The following is a 23,915-nucleotide window of genomic DNA, read 5'->3' on the forward strand; positions in this document are numbered from 1 at the left end:
GGCTCGCTAAAGCTCGTCAAAACTACACTTTCTCCCTCACCAGATAAACCTTCTCCATCCCGACATCTATCACTTATATATACATGTAACTGGTTCACATGTAAGCTAAGTCAATGTCTGATCAACAAAAGTATGTGGTGAAATGCAAAAAAAGTCAAAGAAAATAACTTTACTAATGGATGAAAATGAAAGATATTTACAAGACTAAGTATTGACTTTATAATTTAGCTTGTCTAATTCTATGGCACTCCTTGATTGGCTTAATATTTAAGGATAACATGTATTGTCCAATACTTTTATGGCTTTTATTGTTACTTTAGCATGGCTTTTATTGTTTTATACTTTAGCATGGCTTTTATTGTAATATACCTAAGCATGGCTTTTATTGTTTTATACTTAATCATGGCTTTTATTGTAATATACTGTAGCATGGCTTTTATTGTAATATACTCTAGCATGGCTTTTATTGTTCGATACTTTAGCATAGCTTTTATTGTTCTATGGTATTGCGGGATCTGTTCTCTCACAACATTTTGTAGGAAGATCATTCCAGTTATAATTATATGAAAGTCTGACTCTATTCTCTTTGGCACACAATCTCCCAAGCATTCCTAAGTTTTTCTGCAGTTCCTGTAGCTCATCCGCAGATTTTTTATGAGTGACAAGATACGAGTTGTAGCATCCACGAGATTTATATTCAGTGTCAAAGTTCACATCATGAATTCTGTTTATATCAAGAGGTCCTAACAAGTACCGAGGGACACATCTTCGTTATTTGAGCTGTTTTAATATATCTGCATTTTTCGCTACATAAGTTACTAAATCTTTTGAGATCACATATCCTCCTCCTAGAGCGTATGGCAGGTAACGGTCACATAGAACAAAATCTTTTCTCCGACCATTTTCCAGATCTTTTAACATGGGGCACGACCATCAAAGAAACCCCAATACAGTTTCTCTTGCGGTTTCGCCAGCAGTTCTTCTAAAATGTTTTCTACTCGTACAAATGAATCTTCATCAACCTTCATTAGAAAGTTATATTTCACATGTTTATCAACCCATTTTAATGTTGACAATAATTTCTTAGTCAAACTACTATATGACTCTTCAATATCATCTAGCAATAATAAATCCCTATTAACCTTATTCTCCTGTTTTACATTTTCTAAGGTCTGCTCAGGGAGGTTTTTACGACCAACCACAAATCTCACTGATGCACCATTTGGCAAGGTGTTGGCCCACGTTTCTCTTATTACATTCCTAACATCAAAGTGTGTTGGAGCTGACATAACAACAATAAGTAAATTTGTGGCAAACATCAACTCTACATTGTTGTTTGATAATTCACTAGTGTTGATCTCCCTTTCCTCTCCTACCTCACAAGGTGTATGGCAAAATGTAAGAAGTATCAGTAGTGAAATAACAGCAACGAGTCCGAACAGCAAGGCTGACGAGAACCTGCGTTTGAATCTCATCATTAACATTCGGAATACCATCACTGTGTTTGATTAAACAATGCATTACAGTGGTATTAACATCAGTATCTTTATCCTTAGTGCCGTATTATCCCCAATATCTGTATATTCAGTACATATCTACAGTCAGTACAGTTGTTCAATACAGAATAAAACTGTTAATCTTGCTCCTAGTTCAATCATGGTAACCTCTGATGCAAACAAATCTGAAAAAAACATAAAGATAGATATGTGAATATCAGGACATGTTAAATTATTTTAACACTGTATGCCTTCAGATAAGCCAAAATATTTCAAGAAAATCATATTTTAAGAAAATCAAACTTGAGATAAATTGTACTAGGATTTTAAGAAAATAATAAAGATTCAACTTTTAGATTCAAGTAATAATTTAAATGTTATATGCAATTAATGACTGATTTTGCAGTATTTATTACCATATTACTACTGGGTTTCTAACACAGTCTCACAGTGACAGTACAAGGGGAACAAATCAGTTACTGTAACCCAACGAATATTCGCGACCAATTAATATTCGCTTTATTCGCGGATGGCCATGAAGCGCGAATATTTGTTTGCGCGAATAAGTCCGCACGATTTCGCGAATAAATTGGAGAGAAATTTTTATTTTAGACGTTGTTCATGCAAAGCTACTTGACCGGATATATTCAAATTTTACTGGCACCTGTTAGGAAGTAATGAATTGTTATGAATATTGCCATAAAGCAATAAAAACACAAACTAAGTAAACTACTACAATGTTATGAATATCAAAAGAACTCTCTGTCAATATAGCAATCAAAATAAACATCCACATTTTAATACAGTTTATGAAATACTAGTACCCTTACGGAATTAACTTATAAGTCACTTATAGGCTATTTTATATGTGAATTATACTTCACTTAGTCAATTTACCTATAAGTCAAGTATATGTATTTTAAATGCAAATTAGATGTAAGTGCAGTATATGTCTGGCATTTTGACATATAAGTGAAGTATAAGTTATATATAAGTCACAAATATGTGACATGTAAGTCAAAGATATGCTCAACTTATAAGTAACATATAAGTGACTTATATGTCTCATATAAGTGACTTATATGTTACATATAAGTGACTTAATATAAGTCACTTAATAGTTATAAGTAACATATCGCCCCATTAAAGCAAAAAGGTACCAAGCGACATTTTGGCCAAAAATGACTTTTTAACATTTTTCATTATGTTTTAATGTTATCTTTAATCTGTAGAAATATCTCTGTAGTATCATGTTTATTTAAACAGACATATAAGGTTATGTAAAAAGGTACTATGTCAATATTTTCCCATTTAGTAATGCAAAAAGGTACCATATGCATATCAGTTTGAGCAAAAAGGTACCAAGTGTCACATAGTACCTTCTGCATTGTATGACTATATATGTTTTGGAGCATTTATTTTAATGCAAAAAGGAACCATGTGTCACATGGTCCCTGCACACAAAGAATTTACGACCCTTAAGATTATTTTATATTTAAATTGTTTTTGCTTGGTACCTTTAGCTTTTTTTAATGAAAACACAATCTAGATGTGCTAAAGGACATCAAATATAAACAATAAATCCCAGAGTATTGTTTCTGTTTTAAATTGAGGAATGATAACAGTGTGAAGATAATGAATAGTGGGTATAAATGACTTCTTCACAAAAATGTGGACGTTAAAAAAGAAAAGTAATTGATTGTACTCTTGCCAACAAGATACATGGGGTATATGAAAGGAGAAGAATGACAAGGAAGTGTACATTCTGCAAATAAAACTAAATTTTATGATAAAATTAAAAATTGGTGGAAACAGCATAAAGAGTAATTTCCCCTAAAAATGAATCTCATATACAAATAAAAAAAACTGAAAGAAACAATACCTATCTCATGACTATGATTAAACATTTAAAAAGAGTGGAATCTTGTAAACTATTGAAAAGTGGAAAAAAAAGGAATTAAAACCCTGTTAAGCAACATAACATGACATAACATATAGGAAGGCAGTTAGGTAAACTAGATGACACGATCAAGGAACAATTATATTGAACATCCAAAAAACAGGAAAGAAAATTCCCACAAGAACAAAAGGGATTTTAAAAAAAAAGTTGGAAGCAAAAAAGTGACACATGCGGTTTATGTTCATGTTTTAATCTCAAAAACCGTTGTTAACAACCCCCTTGCCATTTAGTGAGTGAGCTTTACTATTTAAGAAAACTCTGTTGCTACACAACTTGACAATATTCCTTATGACACAAAAATGGTTGCAGTCATGTATGGGATAAAACCAACTGCAAAGACAGGCATGTGAAATATCTTCCTGCTTTAATAAAAAACCCTTTCTACTTGCCAAAAGTGGTTATGTCAAATAAGTCATTATCATATATTTTTCAAGATTCATACGGGGGACAAAACAAAAAATGATTCATAGCTGCGTCTCTTCTTTTATATTAATCACAAGTTCCAAGTTTAAGATTGATCAGCAAATTTCTTGTATCGGGTCACTCATAGATGGAGTGACAACTTTACTCTTGAAGGGGCAAAGAAAATAATTCCTGTATCATTATATGTATCATTCAGCTTGTGTTCTCTTTTATCACTGGCCAGAAAAAATCGCAGCCATAACTTTGCTGTGGCCCAATGAAATATAACATGTTTTTTGATTTCAAATACTTCATTAAAAAACAGTGTCCGGAGACTCAAAACAACCATTGACCTAAAAAAGAGTAAACTGGATACAAGTGGAATGGAAATACAGGTACCAAAAGGAAAGCCCAAAGTCCAGTATTTGTAAATGAGAGCTTTAATGCTGAAGATTTTATGGGAAAAGAAGTTCAGAATACAGAATCTAAAAGTATTAGTGGACAAAAATTGTTGCAACAATATATGAGTTATGAATACCAAAACATCCAGTCTTTATTCAAAAGAAAAATAACTTTGGTTTACTTTGTGTGCAAAGAAAATTGTCCAAAAAGAGTTCCATAATTAATAATGCCCACTTAACCAACATAAAAAGGAAAGAAAAGGATTGTGTCACAATGGAATCGGATGAAAAATTATTCTGATTTTTGACTAACAATGTAAGAGATTTTGACATAGGCATTGAGATTGATCACAGAGGAAAGAACTTTCACAACATGCAGTGTGATAGTTGTTGCAGACATTTACTGAAAACACAAGAATTTCATATTATTATTGGTATGATTGTAGAATAAAATTGTAACCAAATGATGCTTTTTTTGTCAATATTGTTTGGGACAAAAAAGGTGCCAACTGCCATATGGTACCTTCTTTTCATATATTCGACAGCAAATGTTAAAAATCATACAATGCAAAAAGGGACCAAGCGTTCATATGGTACCTTCTTGCATTTGTCGGTCAAAATATTGATTAGTGCAAAAAGGAACCATTTCCTTTAATTGATTAATTATCACTAATTAGTAATATATAAGCTTTCCAACTTTTTGAGCATGTACATTCAAATATTATCTAAATATATGTGAAGTTTCATAGCCATGTTGTAAAAACCTGATTTGATATGGAACTTCAAATCTTTAAACGCGATTTTCTCGAAAACATGAAAATGTCACTTGGTACCTTTTTGCTTTAATGGGGCGATATAAGTCACATGTAAGTCACATATATGTTGCTTGATGACAAAAAAGCTAGAATGAAAATAAAAGTTTAGTAATTTAATTTCAAAAATGTTTATTAATTTATATTCTTAGTCATATAAATGAGCAAAATACAAAATTCAACATACATATCCTTCAGTTCAATCATTTTACATTCACTATAACAAAAACAATATTTATTTCTAGCAGCAAGTTTTTGTAGGTACTGGTTTTCTTGGAATCAAACACTTTATTTATATAATTATTTTGCTGGAAGTCTGTCAGTGAGGAACTGTTCAAATCATAAATTTGTTCAAATGTTTCTGATTATTTTAAAACTACTTTTTCTTTCATTGATGTCTATTTCAGTCCTCTGATTCTGTTTCCTTGGAAAACTTCATTTGGCTGTGTTCACCTTTTAAAGATAAAATTCATAATTAATTAAAAAAGATGTGGAATAAATTGTGCACTATTTTATATGCAGTTATATTTCATATATTTTTATATCATCACACTATATTAGCTATTTATGCAAATATACTAAGTTACACAGTTATGATCTCATTTTAGTGCACAAATCACCAGTGTTGTTTAAGAATTGCTAAAAGTCTCCATAAGAATTGATTAACTGCACTATTTGCAACAACATTTATTATGCTTTTTTCTGAGTAAGTATAGGGAATAAAAATACCTTTTCAGGCTCAATACTGCATATCATTATTCACCTGGCACTGGTCCCACTTAAGCCTGCAATGTATGTAAAATGTAATATAAGATTTCTCCATTGAAAACAACAATAAAATGATAAATGATTATGATGACACTGTCTTATTCAGCTGCATAAAACTATTGATTGTACTATTTAAAGTCCTAATAACTGACTATTGAATCTAAGATTTAAATCAATTACAAGTATTAGTAAATCTAATGTATGAAGCTTAGAAATAAAAAACAGCCTTGATCTCTCAAATTACAAATTTTAGTTTGCTGCCATCCTACTTTGCTTGTTTTATATATAACCTTTATCTGCATAAATGTAACTCAAAAGTATTTACCTGATTTTGTTGTATATCTTCTTGTCCAAGATGATTCTTCTTGTCATTCTTATTTACCATAATTATACTTAAACATCTTAAACAAAACAATATCTCTAAAATTCCTAAAACATCAAGTAGATTCTCTGTGATTTCCACCAGCTTGCTAACCTAAATGTTTTAGACTTAAAACTGTGTGTCTGGACAGGTCCAATATTAATTAAAACAGGGTAGATCCAAAAATCAAAGCACTCATCATTTCTATCTTACAATCATTGAATGTGAAAAAAAAAATCAAATAACAAATAGATATGTAAATTTTAAAAAATCATTATACATTTTTGAAAAGAAAATGCAATGTCCTTTTTTGCAAAATTCAGGATAGGAAATGTTATCTTTCCCCAAAATAATCACATAGAACAGTCTGATTTGTAGGAATGGCCAGTCAGGAAATTAGTCATGCACAGATGGTGTCAAGGCAGGTGGCCAGTTTTATCAGACCTTTGATCTGTGTGGTGTAAAAATCAGTGGATGTAGAAAATATAAGCAATCATCAGGGCATAATTGGTTCCTTGATTTTATTTAGATTAAAAGGGAATATAAATGAGTTTTATTTCAAGCACTGCTTTTTTCTATTGTTTAAATATCTAAAATACACTTGGCCCCAATGTCTTAAAAATAACACTTGTATATTAAAAAAATACACACATCTCTTTTCTTGTTAGAATATCTTACTTCAGCAAAATGAGGTCTGTAAGAAGTACAGTAGGTTTAAAACGTATAGATTTTCAATGTCTGTTTCAAGTTAGAAAAAAAAAACAAGAGTAGAATTATGCCTTGGGTGACTTTTTATGTGAAATATTTTCCTTGTGAGAAGAAATGACATGCCCGAATTTCATTTCTGTCCATGGTAGCCTAGAAATCACTGATTGAAATGCCATTTTTGTCCCAATTTAGCACAGAATCTGTGCCAAAATTTTTTACAGGTAATATACTTAATTGATAATAATCATTTTTCCTATTGTCTTATTTAAAAAATCCAGCTGTGTTAAAAAAATTAATAAGCAACATTTAAAAAAATCTTAATTGTTTGTGATTAAGGGTCTTAGATTATAGTATATTTTTAAATTCTGAGTATTTTGATACCCATTGTGATAAAGCAAAGAATTTACAAATTAACTTCAATAAATTTTATCAATTTTTTCTCATGTTTTTGCACTTAATAATTTTTTTTCAGCTTTGCTCAGTAATAAAAGGTCTTCGCAAAAGTTCTAAGTTTTCACTTATACCTAACAATAGAAACTGGTTACCTCAAACTTGACCAGTATAAGGCACTTATAGGTGACTTATATGTCACTTGTATGTTGGGGGAAAAATGGCCAAAAGTGACTTATATGTAGCATATACCTATAACTGACTTAGACAGGTTTTTAGGTGATTTATAAGTGACTTATATGTAAACTTATAGTGTTCTCTTATAGGTCAAGAATAAGTTGCATATAAGAAACATATAAGTCACTTAAAGTCATTTTGGTAAGGGTAGGCCCATTGTCAATCACGTTCCGTGATCACAATTCATTTACCAATACAATATAAGGCTAGCGTATTGTTAATCCCATTTAAGACACCAATAATGACCTCAATTATTGAAGATTAATAGTCGGCTAATGGATTTTACGGCCCCATTGGACTTTCCAATCCGCGAATATTTTTTTGGGGGAAATCAAGAAAACGCGGAAATTTAATATTCGCGAATATGTCCGACCTCGGCAAAACGCGAAAATTTGTATTCGCGAATATAAATTGGGTTACAGTAATCACAGATGTTTGGAGGTCCCACCCCCACCAAAAAAAAACAACAACAATAGGACCATAATGGCCCTGAGCCGCTCACCAGAAACAACTGCTTTTCAATGATGGAAATTATCCATTGTCAATATTTTCTAATATTAAATTTGAGCTTAGAATATGTTTACACAATAATTTGAAGAAATGCCATGACCTGGGGCATTTAAGCTTAGCTTCAAAGGGGCCAATCAAATTAATATGTCAGCAAACTTGATTAAAGACTACCCAAGAATGCTACAAAGTTTGGTGATCATCTATCAATTATTTCAATAGGAAATGCCATGATCAAAGGTTTTTCTTTTTTTTAGCTTTATTGGTCCCTGAAAGGGTCCAATCAAATCAATATGAGCAAACTTGATAAAAGACTACCCAAGAATGCTACAGACAAAGTCTGGTGATCATCCATCAATTAGTTCTGTAGAAATAGACATTTAAAGGTATTTCTATTTTCAGCTTTAGCGCCCCTAAAAGGGGACAATCAAATTAATATGAACAACCTTGATAAAACACACCGTATTACCGGCGGCAGTGATGGCAGATCACTGCAGTGATGGCAGATATCTGAAAATTACTGATCGATACAGGTAGGTTATAAATTTGGTTGGTTTAATTATATTACACAAATACGGCCCATTTCATTGCTATAAAAGTATTGTCCATTGAAAGGAGATACTGAAAGGTAATTCTGGACTCGTTTTTTCCTGTTTTAAGACTATTTCGAGCAGATTAATATATTTGGCTTGCGTGACCCAAATGGATGAACGTCTATATTGATAACAGGAAATCCTGCCATTTACTTATAACTTGAGATAAATTGAACAGAAAACAGACATTTTCACGGATTTTTCCGAGGCTGTCACTTTTAACCTGCTCAAAATAGTCTTAAAACAGGAAAAAACGAGTCCAATTTTAATTACCTTACAGTATCTCCATTCAATGGACAATACTTTTATAGCAATGTTTGTTTGTTTGTTTGTTTGTTTCATTTTACGCCTTTTTCCAACGGTATTTCAGTCATATAGGCGGGTAGTTTCCTAACCATCGTTCCTGGAGAGTTACACCAGTATTAGACAACCTTCCTCCGCGCTAAACTACCAAAGCATCTCCCGGGGATCGAACCCACGCCAGAGAGGTAACTGGATTAGAAGTCATCAACTCTAACCCCTCGACCACGGAGGTGGTTTTATAGCAATGAAATTGGCTGTATTTGTGTAATATAATTAAACCAACCAATTTAATAACCTAGTGTATCGATCGGTAATTTTCAGATATCTGCCATCACTGCAGTGATCTGGCCATCACTGCCGCCGGTAATACAGTGTGTAAAAGACTACCCAAGAATGCTTCAGACAAAGTTTGGTGATCGTCCATCTATCAGTTCTGTAACTTCTGTAGAAGATGTTTAAAGGATTTTCTTTTTTTCTTAGCTCTGTTGACCCCTAAAAGGGGCCAATTGAAATGAGATGCGCAAATTCAATTGTGACTGTCACAAGGATGCTAAAGACCAAATTTGAAGTAAATCTGCCCAGCAGTTTCAGAGAAGAAGACGATTGTTGATGCACGACGCCGTACGACGGAGCATCACCCTGAACTTTTGGTTCCGGTGAGCTAAAAAGTGATACCCCTTGTTAACACTAGATACCAAAATTCTTTAACACTGAAACATGAAAGGGACTGGTTTTCAAACAACTTTCACAGAAATGAAAACAAAACCTTTTACCATCAAGTCTTAATAAATGATACTTAATCATTGAACGCTGTTATCTTATTTTTTCAGTTCTTGCACATACTAGTATTCAAGGTGATTATGGGTTTTCGGTCTCTGCAGGCTACAAACTTAAACTCAAACCATTGGGTTTTTTGTTACTTCATGTACGTGTCATATAATAGCAAGTGTCTTAAAATTTGGGACCAATTTGGCTTTAATTCTTGATATAGATACTATGCTTTACAGACAATTCAACCCTAGGACATTTCGCCCCAATTTGAATTGGCAGTGGCCAGCTATATGGGGCATGTACTGCTAGCCAAAAGTTCTAGCCATATCTATGTCATGTACGACTAGACTATACATACTCTTGAGGCTAGCCGTACGGCATTTTAAGATAAATTACCTAAAACAATATTGAATATGCAAACTAGTGTTTCTAAACAAAGATTTTATAGAATATCATGAAAACTTTATCAATTACATTAGATATATTAAATATTGGCATTTGATGATTGGAAGTTTTCTTTCCTCAGAAAATCACAGATTTTAATAAATAAATTCCGTGAGAAAATACAAAGAGAAACAAGCAATTATCAAAGTATTGCAAGCAATCCATAAGTCCCCTACCGGTTAGAACCCCAGCAACATTCTGAAGGGCCATTGGCCATTCACTTATGTTTCAATTTTTCTCTTTTATAAGAAAATTTGTTGGAAAAGTTCTTTAAAAGTGATCACAGGAAACAGTTTTTATGAACAGATAGACTGAAGGAGTCTGTCACTCTAAAGTTAATTTTTTAAACATCCATGTTACTAAAATATAACATTTTTAAAAGCAAAATTCTTAAAGAGGAGATAACTTTTGAAATAAAGATCCAAGATGTCACACATGATGTGAGTGTTACAAAGAACAATTTGTAATGAAGCTGTTCATACTGAATGTTTATTTTGAATTTGAAGTAAAAGAAAGTTAAAAGAATGAATAAGAAAAATTCAAAGTTTAAGGAGGAGATAATTTTGGAAATAAGGATGCTAGATTTATAAACCTTGTCATATTATTATGATGTGGGAGTTTGAAGTAAATCCTATAAGTATAAGTAATTGAGAAGTTGGAGTAAAATATACCAATTTCTCGAAACAAATCTAAGTTCAAGGGGGACATAATTCTGGAACTAAGTCTTGCTAGAGTATTGAACTTTCTCACAAATGATTAGAGTGATAATAAGAAACATATATATGAAGTTTGAAGAGGATACATTAAGAAATAAAGAAGTTATTAAATAAAAACAACATTTTTTTTCATGTAAGTTCAAGGGAGGCAATTCTGATAATTTTTGTGCTAGAGCTAAAACCTTGTCACATATGCTGTGGTTGATGACTTATGTCTAAAGTGAAAAAAGCCTAAAAACTAGAATCAGAAATCTTGACGAGATTACCGATGTTTGTCAAGTATGACAGCTCTCAATATACTCCCTATAGTCAAGATTAAAATGATGTGTATAATTTCCATACTACCATCTATCCATATTTTAAGTTCCATAAAAATGTTCAGCTTTTTTTTTACTAATCATGAATATTGTAATATTTGCCATGTTTTAAACCTATTTGTTGCCATGGCAACCAATTTTTTTTTTCAAAATTGGAAGAAAAGAAAAAGACATGCGTAATCTCCATACTGCCATCTACCCATAATTCAAGTTCATAAAAATATTTTCAGCACTTAAATTTGCCTTATCACTGGATCCAGTTTATGTGTAAATTTGCCATATTTTCAGGCTATTTGTTGCCATAGCAACCAGAATTTTCAACATAGGACGAAAAGAAAAAGATATGCATAATCTCCATACTGTCATCTATCCATATATCAAGTTTCATAAAAATATTTTCAGTACTTTTTGCGTTATCGAGGGATCCAGTTTTGTGGACGGACGGACAGACAGATGGACTGACGTACAGAGGGTAAACCTAAAGTCCCCTCCAGTAAATGGGTAGGGGACTAATAAACTGAAACAGTATTTAATCATTTCTATGGACAATATATAGATGTAATACTTTGCTCACAGGGGACTCTGGCAGGCATAATATTAATTTATTCAACAAGTGCAATATATTCAGTAATGAACTTATACGATTTTAATATTCTATTGATCACATACCCAAAATAAGGACTGTTTAAAGTGATATAAGAATCATTTTTCATTGACGCGCCTAAAGTATAACGCTAACATTTAGCGCGTTGTTACACTATGTTTGTATAACGCTAATGACGTCACGTCCAAATATATGCACGGCCGTGCAATACCATTTTTACAGAGTCGCAAAATCGGCACAGGTGTGTGATAAATAGATGTAATACATTTGCAATATATTTTTTATCTTGATTACTTTTAGTGGGCATTGAACATTTCTTTTAATGATAAATCGCAGTTGTGTTCATGATTGCACAGCACGCTACCAGATCAATCACAGGCACACTTATTGACTTGACATTAAAAGTATGTGGGTCAATTTCCAGTGGTAGTTATATTATAAAAAATATTTTTAATAATTTAATAATTATAACTAATTAAAACTTTCATCGGCTTACGAAAGCTGTTTAATCAACCTTTTCCCTTATATAAGCGTGTTTCGGCGGCTTTTTGCCCCCCCCCAACCCCACCTTTTTTTTGAGGCCTTGAACAGTGAAAAAATGCCCTATTCAGACCCCAAATACTATTTTTCTTTTGAGAAATGTTGTTAAAAAAACAGACCATTTTTCAACGCTGTTCCCCATTCAAATGTTACATCAGTGGGTTGCCAGAAGAGGGATGTGCCCCTTTCTGTTTTGGGGGTTGGAAATGTGGCGGCAGTCCCCCTCACCGCCAAGAAAATTTTTGACATCTGACAGGCTAAAAATGGCCTCAGGTAGATCTTAGGGTAACTAGTAACCGACACTGAAAAGCCTTTTACTCTATCTCAATTCATTGAGAGGTTGCAGCACTTTGAAATCAGTTTTGATGGAAAAAAACAATGCAAAATAGTGATTTTTGGCAATTTAGAGACGTCCCCCCATTGCCATGGTAACTGGAAATTTACAATTGAGCATGCTGTTACAGAGGCTATGGTCTAGTCAACATTTGTGCCAAGTTTCATCAGTATTGAAGCATTTTTCATAGTTTCATAGCAGTTTGAACTTGTTACAAGAGGCTTTTCAATGAAAACGGCCATTTTTCGCGATATGCTCATGAGGTAAAAGGTAAAAGGAGACATTATTCCTGATTTCCGCTATCTTGTCATAATATAAATGACTGAATATCATCCATGAAATTATTTAGAAAAGATCTATATTATCATTCTTTGTGAGACATGCAAGTTACTGACTCCATCATTGCATTTATTTATCATTTTTAAAAATGCCATACGGCTATCATCATTCATCAACAGTGCATAATATTATAGGCTAGACATTTCTGAATTATTAACTTAATAATAAATACCGGATGAAGGGTGAAGTGTCTGACCGATTTTTCAATTGGGGGGGTGAAGTGTCATGAGGAGTTGTTATGTTATATGAATGATAACAAGATTTCAAACTATTTCCTACTACACTCAACCTGACAGTGTATATTTTATTATTATTTTCGATGACGGAAATGTAAAAACTAATGCTGGGCATGAAAAAGAGACGATGCACAACATTGATATGCATTTTGTTGTTTATTAATTATGTTTAAGTCTGTTAAATTACGCTAGTTCTATGGAAAGGGTCAATTCAATTTATCAATTATATGGCTATAATGTTTTGACTACGTGCAAATAGGTTTTCATCATTTCATCAACAGTTTTAAAACCCATGTGATTTTTTCATTTAATTCAATATCGGTTGTGGCCACCTCAGGCCCTCAGTAGTGCGTCAACCTGTCGACGTTGAACAAGGTTATTTGGAAGATTATTCCATTCCACTATCAATGCATAATGTAAGTGGGGTGTGATGTCTTCGGACATTACTGCCAAGCACATCCCAGATATGTTCTATCGGATTCATATCTGGAGACATTGCTGGCCATTGCATGGTATTGATGTTGGCTGTAGCTAAGGATTTCAGGACTTTACACCTCCTGGACGTTTCACCTTTGGTCTATACACCTCCTGGACGTTTCGGCCTTGGTCTTTACACCTCCTAGACGTTTCAGACTTACGTTGCATGTTTTCATTTGTTTTTTCACTGTTTTCACTGAAGTGACTATTTGTGAATGTCGACTCTTTTCACTAAAATTCACTTTACACATTGACTTTCTTCCAGTTATCTCACATTTGAATGAATATTGAAATAAGAACATTGCTAATGAAATTAAAGAATCCTTTTATTTCCAGATAATACATTAACATTGTGTACCATAGTTATAAAATAACATTTATCTTTGTAAATATATAAATTATTAACAATTAAAACTTTTCATTATTTTAATATTTCAAATTGTTGCAATTAATTGTAATACTATCGATTTCATGAAATTTTTAGTGTAAATGAACTCCTAAACTATCAACTAATTTTCATTCAATAAAATGTAATATATCACACTTCCCAATATTGATTGTAATTTTGTTAATATATTTTGACAAATGAATAATGTTAATTGGTCTATCATTCTTGGTAATAAAACAAATAAATCTGTAATAAACCAGCTAAATACTATATATAATATAATAAGATGAAAAGACAGTACCTAACATTCATTAAAGATTATGTTAGAACTATGCATTCAACATCTTATATTGTTAGAACTACGAAAGAATAGTATATGTCTGCTTAAGGTCATTTAGTTAATTCCAAGATTTAAATAGACCCCTTAATGCATATGTTTTTTTCATATTTTAGATTAGATCTACTCTTGTATAAAAATGTACTACAATAATTTTAACAAAGACATTAGTCATATGCATGACTGTTCAGAAGACATATTATTATCTTTTTTTTCCTTTTCCTGTAAATGGAAATTATATTATATATAATATTATAACCCATAATGGTATTTATTTCATATATTTATCAAATTTAAAAAGTGGAGGTGAAAAGACCAGGGTTTTGAGGGTGAAACGTCCAGGGGTGAAACATCAAGGAGGTGTAAAGTCCAAACACCTAGCTAAGCAAGCGCTAGTTATCCTCACTGTGTGAGGACAACATTGTCTTGTTGAAACACAACGGTCAACGGGACCATTTCTTTGCATAAACGGAATAGCCTCAGCATTCAAGACTTCGTTGATGTATCTCTGGGTGTTTAATTTGCCGTGTATAACAATAAGCTTGGTCTTTTGGCCACCAATTATCTCGCCCCATACCATGTCGCTTCCATCACTGAAACAATTATACTGTCTAACACAGGCAGGTGCAAACCTTTCGCCCTTCCGACGGTAAATTTTTACATGGCCCTCGGCATGACTGAGATTGTAATGAGACTCGTCTGAAAACAGGACAGTATTCCAGTCACGTAGCTGCCAGTGACAGTGCGCACGTGCCCACCTAATACAGGGCTGACAATGGCATAAAGTAAGAATACCGCCTGTATATGGGCGTCAAGTTCAAGCTCTTATCGGGCGTTGTTGTGCCCGCAACCAATTGGGAATGGTTAGTGCAGTTACGTTAAACGCTGGCGCGGTCAAGGTAATGCCCCACCCAACAGCATTCCTATTGCTTGACTTCTCTCTGCTTCTGATAAACGTGGCAATCGGGCATTGTGAAAGCTATCAACTAAATTGTTACTGAACACCACAGGGGGCCCACACAGTGTTTGGATGGTATATACCGCTTGATAGTGACCTAAAAATGAGATTTTAGTCATAACCTTATAATATGTATATAAATATAGACTTGTCTATATTTATATACATATTATAAGGTTATGACTAAAATCTCATTTTTAGGTCACTATCAAGCAGTATATACCATCCAAACACTGTGTGGGCCCCCTGTGCTGAACACCTGTATAGTGCCTTACATCACTGTCTATCTGACATTCAGCATGCACAGGCTTCACATGCAAAAACTAAAATTTTACGCTTAGCTGCATTCTACTGACAATACGCGGTAACAAGAGCTGTCGGTAGGACAGCAAAGCTCGACTATTCTTAGTGCTTGATAGTAAAAAAAATGCTTGATACAGTTACCTCCTCCTGTTTACAGGTTGGGGTCATGATGGTGAACAAGTGTGCAAAATTTCAAAGCCATATGTCAATGGACTTTGAAAATATTTGAACTATTACAAAAACTTTAACGTAAATTCTAAGTCGAAAAAGGGGCATAATTCTGTCAAAATGCTTGATATAGTTACCTCCTCCAGTCTACAGGTTGGGATCATGATGGTGAACAAGTGTGCAAAGTTTCAAAGCCATATGTCAATGGACTTTGAAAATATTTGAACTATTACAAAAACTTTAACGTAAATTCTAAGTCGAAAAAGGGGCATAATTCTGTCAAAATGCTTGATAGAGTTACCTCCTCCTGTCTACAGGTTGGGGTCATGATGGTGAACAAGTTTGCAAAGTTTCAAAGCCATATGTCAATGGACTTTGAAAATATTTGAACTATTACAAAAACTTTAACATAAGTGGTTACGCCGACGCTGACACTGACGCCGACGCTCGGGTGACTACAATAGCTCTACTTATTCTTATCGAATAGTCGAGCTAAAAACAAAAAAAATGTATAGTGTATCTATAATACATGAATACTCACAATACATCGTGACATGTTTTGATTTAAAGATACATGTACATTAAATAAATATGTAAAATTATTTTGCCGTCTGCATAAAAACCAAGCATTCTACTGTGAGTTTCCTTAACCTTTTTAACAATAATGTTGTAAATCTCATCAAATACTATTCATAATTGGGATTTTAAATGGGAAACTCCACCGTAACACTAAAGTTTGTAAACCAATTTTAACATGCAAATGAAGACTATAATCAGCTAGTGTATGCGCTATGTCACAGTGTCATAACTGCTATCTGGAACACAACAAATATGAGATTTTCTTGTGCAAACAAACATTAACCGTTTTAGCTTCACGGTGCACTAGGCCTGGGGTTCAGAAAAAAGAAATCATCTCATAAAAAAGATTAAATTTGTATGAAATCATCCGTTACAATGCGGAAAAGTACCGTTAAATTAGGACTGCTACTTAAAGTCATGTTTGTTGATCAGATGACCAGAAGGCGGAGTTTCTCATGCAAACTGTAATTGTACTTTCAATTTCGCCACTATGACGTTGCACCCTTTTTATGCTTATAAAACTCATTTTGGTTGTCTGGACACCAAAGTAAGATCTGGGGTCGTTATGCAACCCAATTTGTTAATGAATTGTCGCTATTTCTGTTTTTATGAAATTTATTTAATGTAGCTTTAAATCACATATTAGAAAATATTTAAAAGAAATAAAGTGTAAGGTTTCTGTTTTTGTTGATTATATTTATTATGACAAGTTAATACAGGAGCTCAAGTGAGAATACCCAGCTATCAGAGAAGCATGATCATATATTATAACATAGCATTAATTAGCTTAAGGTCTTCAGCATACCCATTTATTTACTATGACATGACATGCCACATCAGGTGAAAAACAAAAATGTAAAAAAGTGAATTATAAAGTTTTGGTAGCCAGAACTAAGCATAAATGAATATCAAGTAAAGGGAAGTAATCCAATTGACTGTACAAATAAACGCGTAAAGAGTTAGCTTATCTTGATATCATAACATGGGTGAAGTGTATTCAAAGTTTGAGGGGGTGAAGTGTCTTGTTGAATGTTCCCTTCTGAATTGGTACAGTGTAAAAACTGTTAAAATATTTTGCATAAAAATTTTGTTGTTTAAGTTTATGACTAATGTTACAATGTAAATTTTCACCAATATTAACAGTGTTCATGTGGAACTGTTCCATTACCATGAAATAAGTGATGATGTTAAATTAGAGACATTGACTATCTAATAGTAGCACATCACAGTATAAATGGAAGCCACAGCTTCGAATTGCCAGGGAGGATTTCTTGGATATAATAGCGACTATTCTGGATTTAAATGACTGGTTGTATGAAATTTTTATTTGTGACATCTAATATGATCACTGGCAAATTCAAAAACATGGCCAGAACTCACTTGCTGTTGATTACTGGTTTTCTAGCAGTTTCCGGCCCTTGAACATTTTTATCCAGTAGTCTATATTTTCCAGTAAGGCATGTATATTACTTCATCAAATCAGAGAGATGTTTGTTTCTATGAAACACAGCTGCTAAAATAGTATAGCGATTTATATGTTTTGAAGTCTTGCCTATTTTTCAAAGTAATGTAAGAGAACTTGCGACATTTAAAAATAAGCAACACCTGGGGAATTCTAGTTTGAACGCCTGTGCACAATAACTGAGACACCATTCTAGGTGAATCAATAGTTGAACAATATATTATATTGCAGTCAACAAGTAAGATTTCTTTAAGATTTATTTCTTTGATAATATCATCTTAATATTTTTTATTGTTAAAAATAAAAATAGTCTGAAAAAATGCAATGAAATTTTCAATAAATGTGAGAAAAGGTGTTACGTTTCGGGAATATTAATGTTCCAGTTAAAATGAAATTAAAAGACTAACATTAAAAACATAGTAATGCAAGACTGGTACCTAACTTTGTTCTTTCTAAGTTTTGTATTTGTCTGTTGACAAATTTTTATTTTATTTTATAAAAAGTACAAGTTCTGATCAGACTGCTAGGAAACCCATCTTTGGGTAAATAGACTGACCGCAGTATAGATGTCAATGTCGCCATTTTTTGTAAACATTGCTTTTAAACCAAAGGGACTTGGCACAGTGTTGGGATGGTGTAAAAAAAGTAATTCTAGAAAAAAAAATTATACTTTATATATAATATATAGTCTATATATTATATATACAGTATATATATTTTTTTAGAATTACTTTTTTTACACTATGCCAACACTGTGCTGGGTCCCTGTGTTTTAAACAGCATGCTCAGTTGATTAAAAACAGGCCTAAATGCATCATTTATGATGTATTCATAAGAATGACAGACTATTCTCTCCCTTACCAGTTCCTCTCCCTGACGGTTCTCTCCCAAACCGTTTCCTCCCCTGACGGTTCTCTCCCAAATTTGAAATATGCAGACAGTTCTCCCCCAATTTATTTTTATTAGATCATTTTAGTTTTTACTTTAGCTAATAATATTTCTTAATGAAGATTATTAAAAGAATGTGTTTTGTTTGTTGTTGTTGTATTAGGTTTATTTTAGCTCGGCGCCGGAAATTCCATATGTCCGAGATCTCAGCGTCCATGCCGGTCCACTCTAGAAGTCTCATCAAGGACGTCTTTTTCATGCCCATTTTCCTAAGTCCTGTACTTCGTTCGATGGAGGAAAGACAATACCGGAGAAGCATCAAGTTCCGTGACGGCTGCAAACAGGCGGTTGACATAAAACGGCTCTTGTTTAAGTTGTTAGCGCCACCCTCCAGAGAAGTGCACGCCTCTGGAGGGATTTGGAGAAGAAGAATGTGTTTGATACATGTTTATGTTTTATATTATGTTGATCAGCTGAAAAGTGCCTATAAATTTTAAACACCTTTTCGAGATGTTTTAATCCTATTAACACCTTCATTGTGAGAGATTAAGATTATTTGACAGTGATTGATATACATTGGACTGGTAAATATTATTCATCAACACCTTTTCACAGCTATTTTAATCTAATCAACACCTTGATTCTTGAGTAATGAATTAACAAACACTTAATATATATAATTATCTCTGACAGCAAACTTAACACACATGTGACAGTGTATTGAACTCCTTTCTTCATTTGACAAAAGTATGAAATTTAGCAATTACAATGCATTTATATTTTTTTTTTCTTATAAATTTGATTCTTATTTATATAAAAAAATAATTGAACAACACAAAACAACATAATAATTTATATTATATAATGATTATCCTAATCAAGTAAATTATTCATTAATTATTTTCAAATGACTAAACATATTTAAAACTATACATTAGATCTAATAAAATAAAAAAATCAGAAAAAATTACTCATCCGCTATTTTTTTTCTAATTTATATCAATTGACTTACCCATTTATCAAACATCTAAATTTTATACTTCAACCAAAATATTTTGTGTCTCTAATTAATATCAATTAATAATAAACTTACCCATTTATTTAACATCTAAATACTTTAATAATTCTGTATTAAAAAAAAAATGAAAATGGGGAGGAACTGTCTGCTTATTTGCAAATATGCAGACAGTTCTCCCCCAAAATAGGGAGAGAACCGTCAGGGAGGAAACGTCAGGGTAGGAACTGGTAAGGGAGAGAATAGTCTGACTACCTATTCATGAATGACAGACTATTCTCTCCCTTACCAGTTCCTCTCCCTGACGGTTCTCTCCCAAACCTAAACCAGATAACAATACAAATGGGGAGGAATTGTCTGTATATACTGCACATATGCAGACTGTTCTCCACCAAAATATGGAGAGTACAGTACTAAGGAGGAAACGTCAGGTGAAGAACTGGTAATGGAGAAAATAATCTGACTACCCCCGAGATGAATCGGACCGAGTCTATTTAAGGCCGAATGGACCGTTTTCATCCCTTCAACAGTTAAAACTATTGTCAAAGAAAATAAGTGTATTACACAAATAGTATAATAAAAAAATGTAAAAACAATTGCCTTAGATTTTCATTAACTTTATCTACCATAATTCATATATTCTCACGCTATCATCTGGTTAATTCATTCCGATCGTTCTACCTCTTGGGTACAGTGTAAACCGGTAACAATTTAGACTTCGGGATCGTATTAGATATATAGGGAAAACTCATAAACTACATTTGTGTTGATTATTGTCGTAATGAGAGGCGATTAAACGTTAACTATTTATTTCCTTAATTGTATGTAATGAACAGTAAATGAATTTAACTTAAGATTTAAATATATTTCGAGTTATTTATTAACAAACTTAAAATGCGGAAATCACAAAACTTAATTGTAATTATAGTATAATTGGAAAAATCAAAGTTTTTGTTAATACACTATTTGGCTTAATTTTATGTTCATGTATTTAAATATTATTTTTAGAAAAGATCAGAAGATATACTTAACATAATTGATAACAAAAAAAAAACACTTTTGACGTGTATGACAGGTGGTCAATTCCCGGGATCTCTGTAGTGTTTAATAGATTTCGGCTTTTCTGAAAGCAAGATGGTAATGGTCAATTTCCCGGGATATATATATCTTATACGATCCCGGCTTTTCTTAATGCGATTACCCGGGATCTCTTAAGTCTAATAAGGAAAATCAACTATTTTTCGTGACCATTATGGTTGAGGATTTATACACTATTGTAAACACAAGTTCGACTTAATTGGCATGCTTATTTTACGTAAAAGGCGTGTAAAATATTACATTTTGTATATAAAAATGCTGATTTATGATAATCGAATGATAATTTACTCTTTATCTGTACGTCTAATACGATTCCGGTTTTTCTGAAAACTCTATATTCTTGAACTGGTCAATACCCGGGATCCCTATGTGTTTTAATACGATCCCGGCTTATCTGAAAAATATCTTCTTGGCCTGGTCAATTCCCGGGATCCCTATATGTTTAATACGATCCCGGCTTATCTGAAAAATATATCATTGGACTGGTCAATTCCCGGGATCCCTATGTGTTTTAATAGGATACCGGCTTTTCTGGCTGCGGTTCGTATAACATTGAAAATAGTAATTCACGTTACATAACTTGATGAAAATTTATATGTGCAAGATCATGGTAAATGAAAAATATAATGATGAAGCAATTAAAAAATTCAACACCTTAATTCGATTTAATAGGTGTTGCATTAAAGATTTTATGAAAGGTACAATGAATTATGTTGTGATATTTTCAACTTAATTTTTTTATATTTTTCATATTCTGCTTATTAGATAATGTAAAGAAAATATTTTCCTTCAATTAACGTATTTATAAACAAGATGACAAACGTACACAGAAATTTCGTTAATAATTGAAAAATACTTATTTCTGTAACAACTGTGTTTATTAATACCAGTTGGAAATCATTCTTTGGGATCAAATCAGTGAGACATGGCCAATGTCATAAAGCCCCTAGGATGATCATTTAGCTAAAGTCGGATCATAATTAAATAACTGGCACAAGTGATGTTATCTGATGTAATGTTATGCACCCTGTTGATTAATGATATCATGGCCCTGTGTCGCTTAATTGTAATTACAACATATGCACCCTGTTGATTGGCCCAGCGTCGCTTACAGATACAAATCTTTGTATTAATGAAATAATTTCTGTGACAGAAAAGATTATATTAATTTACATATTACTCTTAATCACATTTGCAAAATCTCTTGGAGTCAATTATACTTATATAATATATATTTAGAAATTAATTACGAAGCACAGATTAACCACGTGCATTTTTAATTAAAATTGTGAAACTGTATGTACTAGGCAAAGTTATTTTACTTGTATAATACTTTTATGTTTTACTATTACCACGGTATGTGTTCTTCCTTGTTAATTTGTGTCATAATCATATATAAAACTTTTTTTATTATTTTATAAAAATAGATTTGTAATATCAACAATAATCTTATTTTCGTCTATTATGAATCCTAATACTTGAAAAAAGTTATTGCCACATGGTTTTCGATTTTTCAGGAACGTTTATATATATTATACATCCCTGGTTCTATGTAAGAATTCTATACAGCATAATGAAATAAAATCAATATGTATGGTTATAACAGGTACGTATATTAACGTTATAAATACGACAAAATCAGGCATAAATCGCGTATATCATGTAAATCATTACCTGAAACTTCTATATTTTTTTTACTTTTCTTAAAATCTTGGTACATTTTTCGCGAGTTTGGTTTCCTTGAAATATTTTGGTTTATCAGGAGGCATGCAACTTTAAAATGAATTATCATACTGAAACATGTGTTTATTTACATGTCTGTATATGTGAAGTTTTGAAACGAAAGATATTTAGATATATTGCCTGAACATTTGAGACGATTTGTAACTAGATTACGAACTTCTGCACACAACCTAAGAATACAAACTGGCAGATATGCTAGAAACAGAATACATACAATACAATAGAAATGAACGCTACTGCCAATGTTGTTCTTTAAAGCTGCATGCCTCCAGATGAGTCAAAATATTTCGATAAAATCAAACTTGAGAAATATGTACTACGACTTTAGGAAACGTAAAATGGTTCAAGATTCAAGTAATATTTTACATGTTATGTGCAGTTAATGACTGATTTTTTTAAATGTACAACTATATTTCTGCTGCGTTACTAACGCAGTAAGGTCTATTTATGCATATTTTGACCACTTTGGTAATTTACATGGCTTGTAAGTGCCATTGATAATATATAAATGGCTTCCTTTTGGTTATTTCACAATATAAAACATTCAAAAACATTTTCAATTTTTTTATGAAAATTAGCATGAATCTGGAGGCGTGCTGCTTTAAGAGACTTAGAAGACGAATTTCATTTTGATCTTATATGCCCATGTTATACAAATGTTCGTAACCTTTATATTAAAAGATATTATTTTGTTAACCCAAGTATGTACATATTTATTGCATTTGTGCAAAGTGATAATAGAAAGGAACTATGTTAATTAGCATTTTATTACAAAAATGTTATGACTGTTAGAACTTCACTATTAAATAATGTTCAATGATAGATCAAAATTTTTTATTTTTAAGTTTTGATATTGATTTTCTTCCTTAAATATGTTCATCCTCAACTGAGGCTTAATAACAATCAACATAAGTTTCATTACAATTATTGATTTCTTTATATTATTTATATCATGATTTCTTTACATTGATTGCACTGAAAGTACATGTTACTTGAATATTATTATGTATGTGATGATGTACTATGTATAAATCCGAAATAAAAGTTCTGTTCTGTTTTGTGTTTGTTCAAAATGAACTAGCTACTTCTACCTTACTGATATATGATTTAGATACATGTATATTATCATAGAATTAATTGATTGCCAACTTGTATTGACCTTCGTTATATACACATTATTATATATATTCAAACTATGCCGCATGCCACTCAATAATAATTTCCCCTATATTATAATAACTTGATTTATTAGTGATGACG

General features: G+C 32.3%; 1 protein-coding gene across 2 annotated transcripts; it reads right to left on the reverse strand.

Moving 5' to 3' along the window:
• Positions 1-212: 212 nt before the first annotated feature.
• On the reverse strand, positions 213-20,509 carry LOC132720046 (beta-1,3-galactosyltransferase 6-like). Of its 2 annotated transcripts, none has more exons than XM_060704031.1 (2): positions 20,441-20,509; positions 213-1,681 (listed from the first exon to the last, which is right to left on the reverse strand). In XM_060704031.1, exon 2 carries the CDS (start codon positions 1,494-1,496, stop codon positions 915-917), a length of 582 nt encoding a protein of 193 aa, XP_060560014.1. In that variant the 5' UTR covers positions 1,497-1,681; positions 20,441-20,509; the 3' UTR covers positions 213-914. The 2 variants fall into 2 exon arrangements, with proteins under 2 accessions (XP_060560014.1, XP_060560015.1); XM_060704032.1 differs by having other exon boundaries at positions 20,461-20,508.
• Positions 20,510-23,915: the final 3,406 nt, after the last annotated feature.

Source organism: Ruditapes philippinarum, unplaced genomic scaffold, assembly GCF_026571515.1.
Source record: "Ruditapes philippinarum isolate M1 unplaced genomic scaffold, ASM2657151v2 ctg2082_1_1_1_1, whole genome shotgun sequence".
Classification (NCBI taxonomy): Eukaryota; Metazoa; Mollusca; class Bivalvia; order Venerida; family Veneridae; genus Ruditapes; species Ruditapes philippinarum.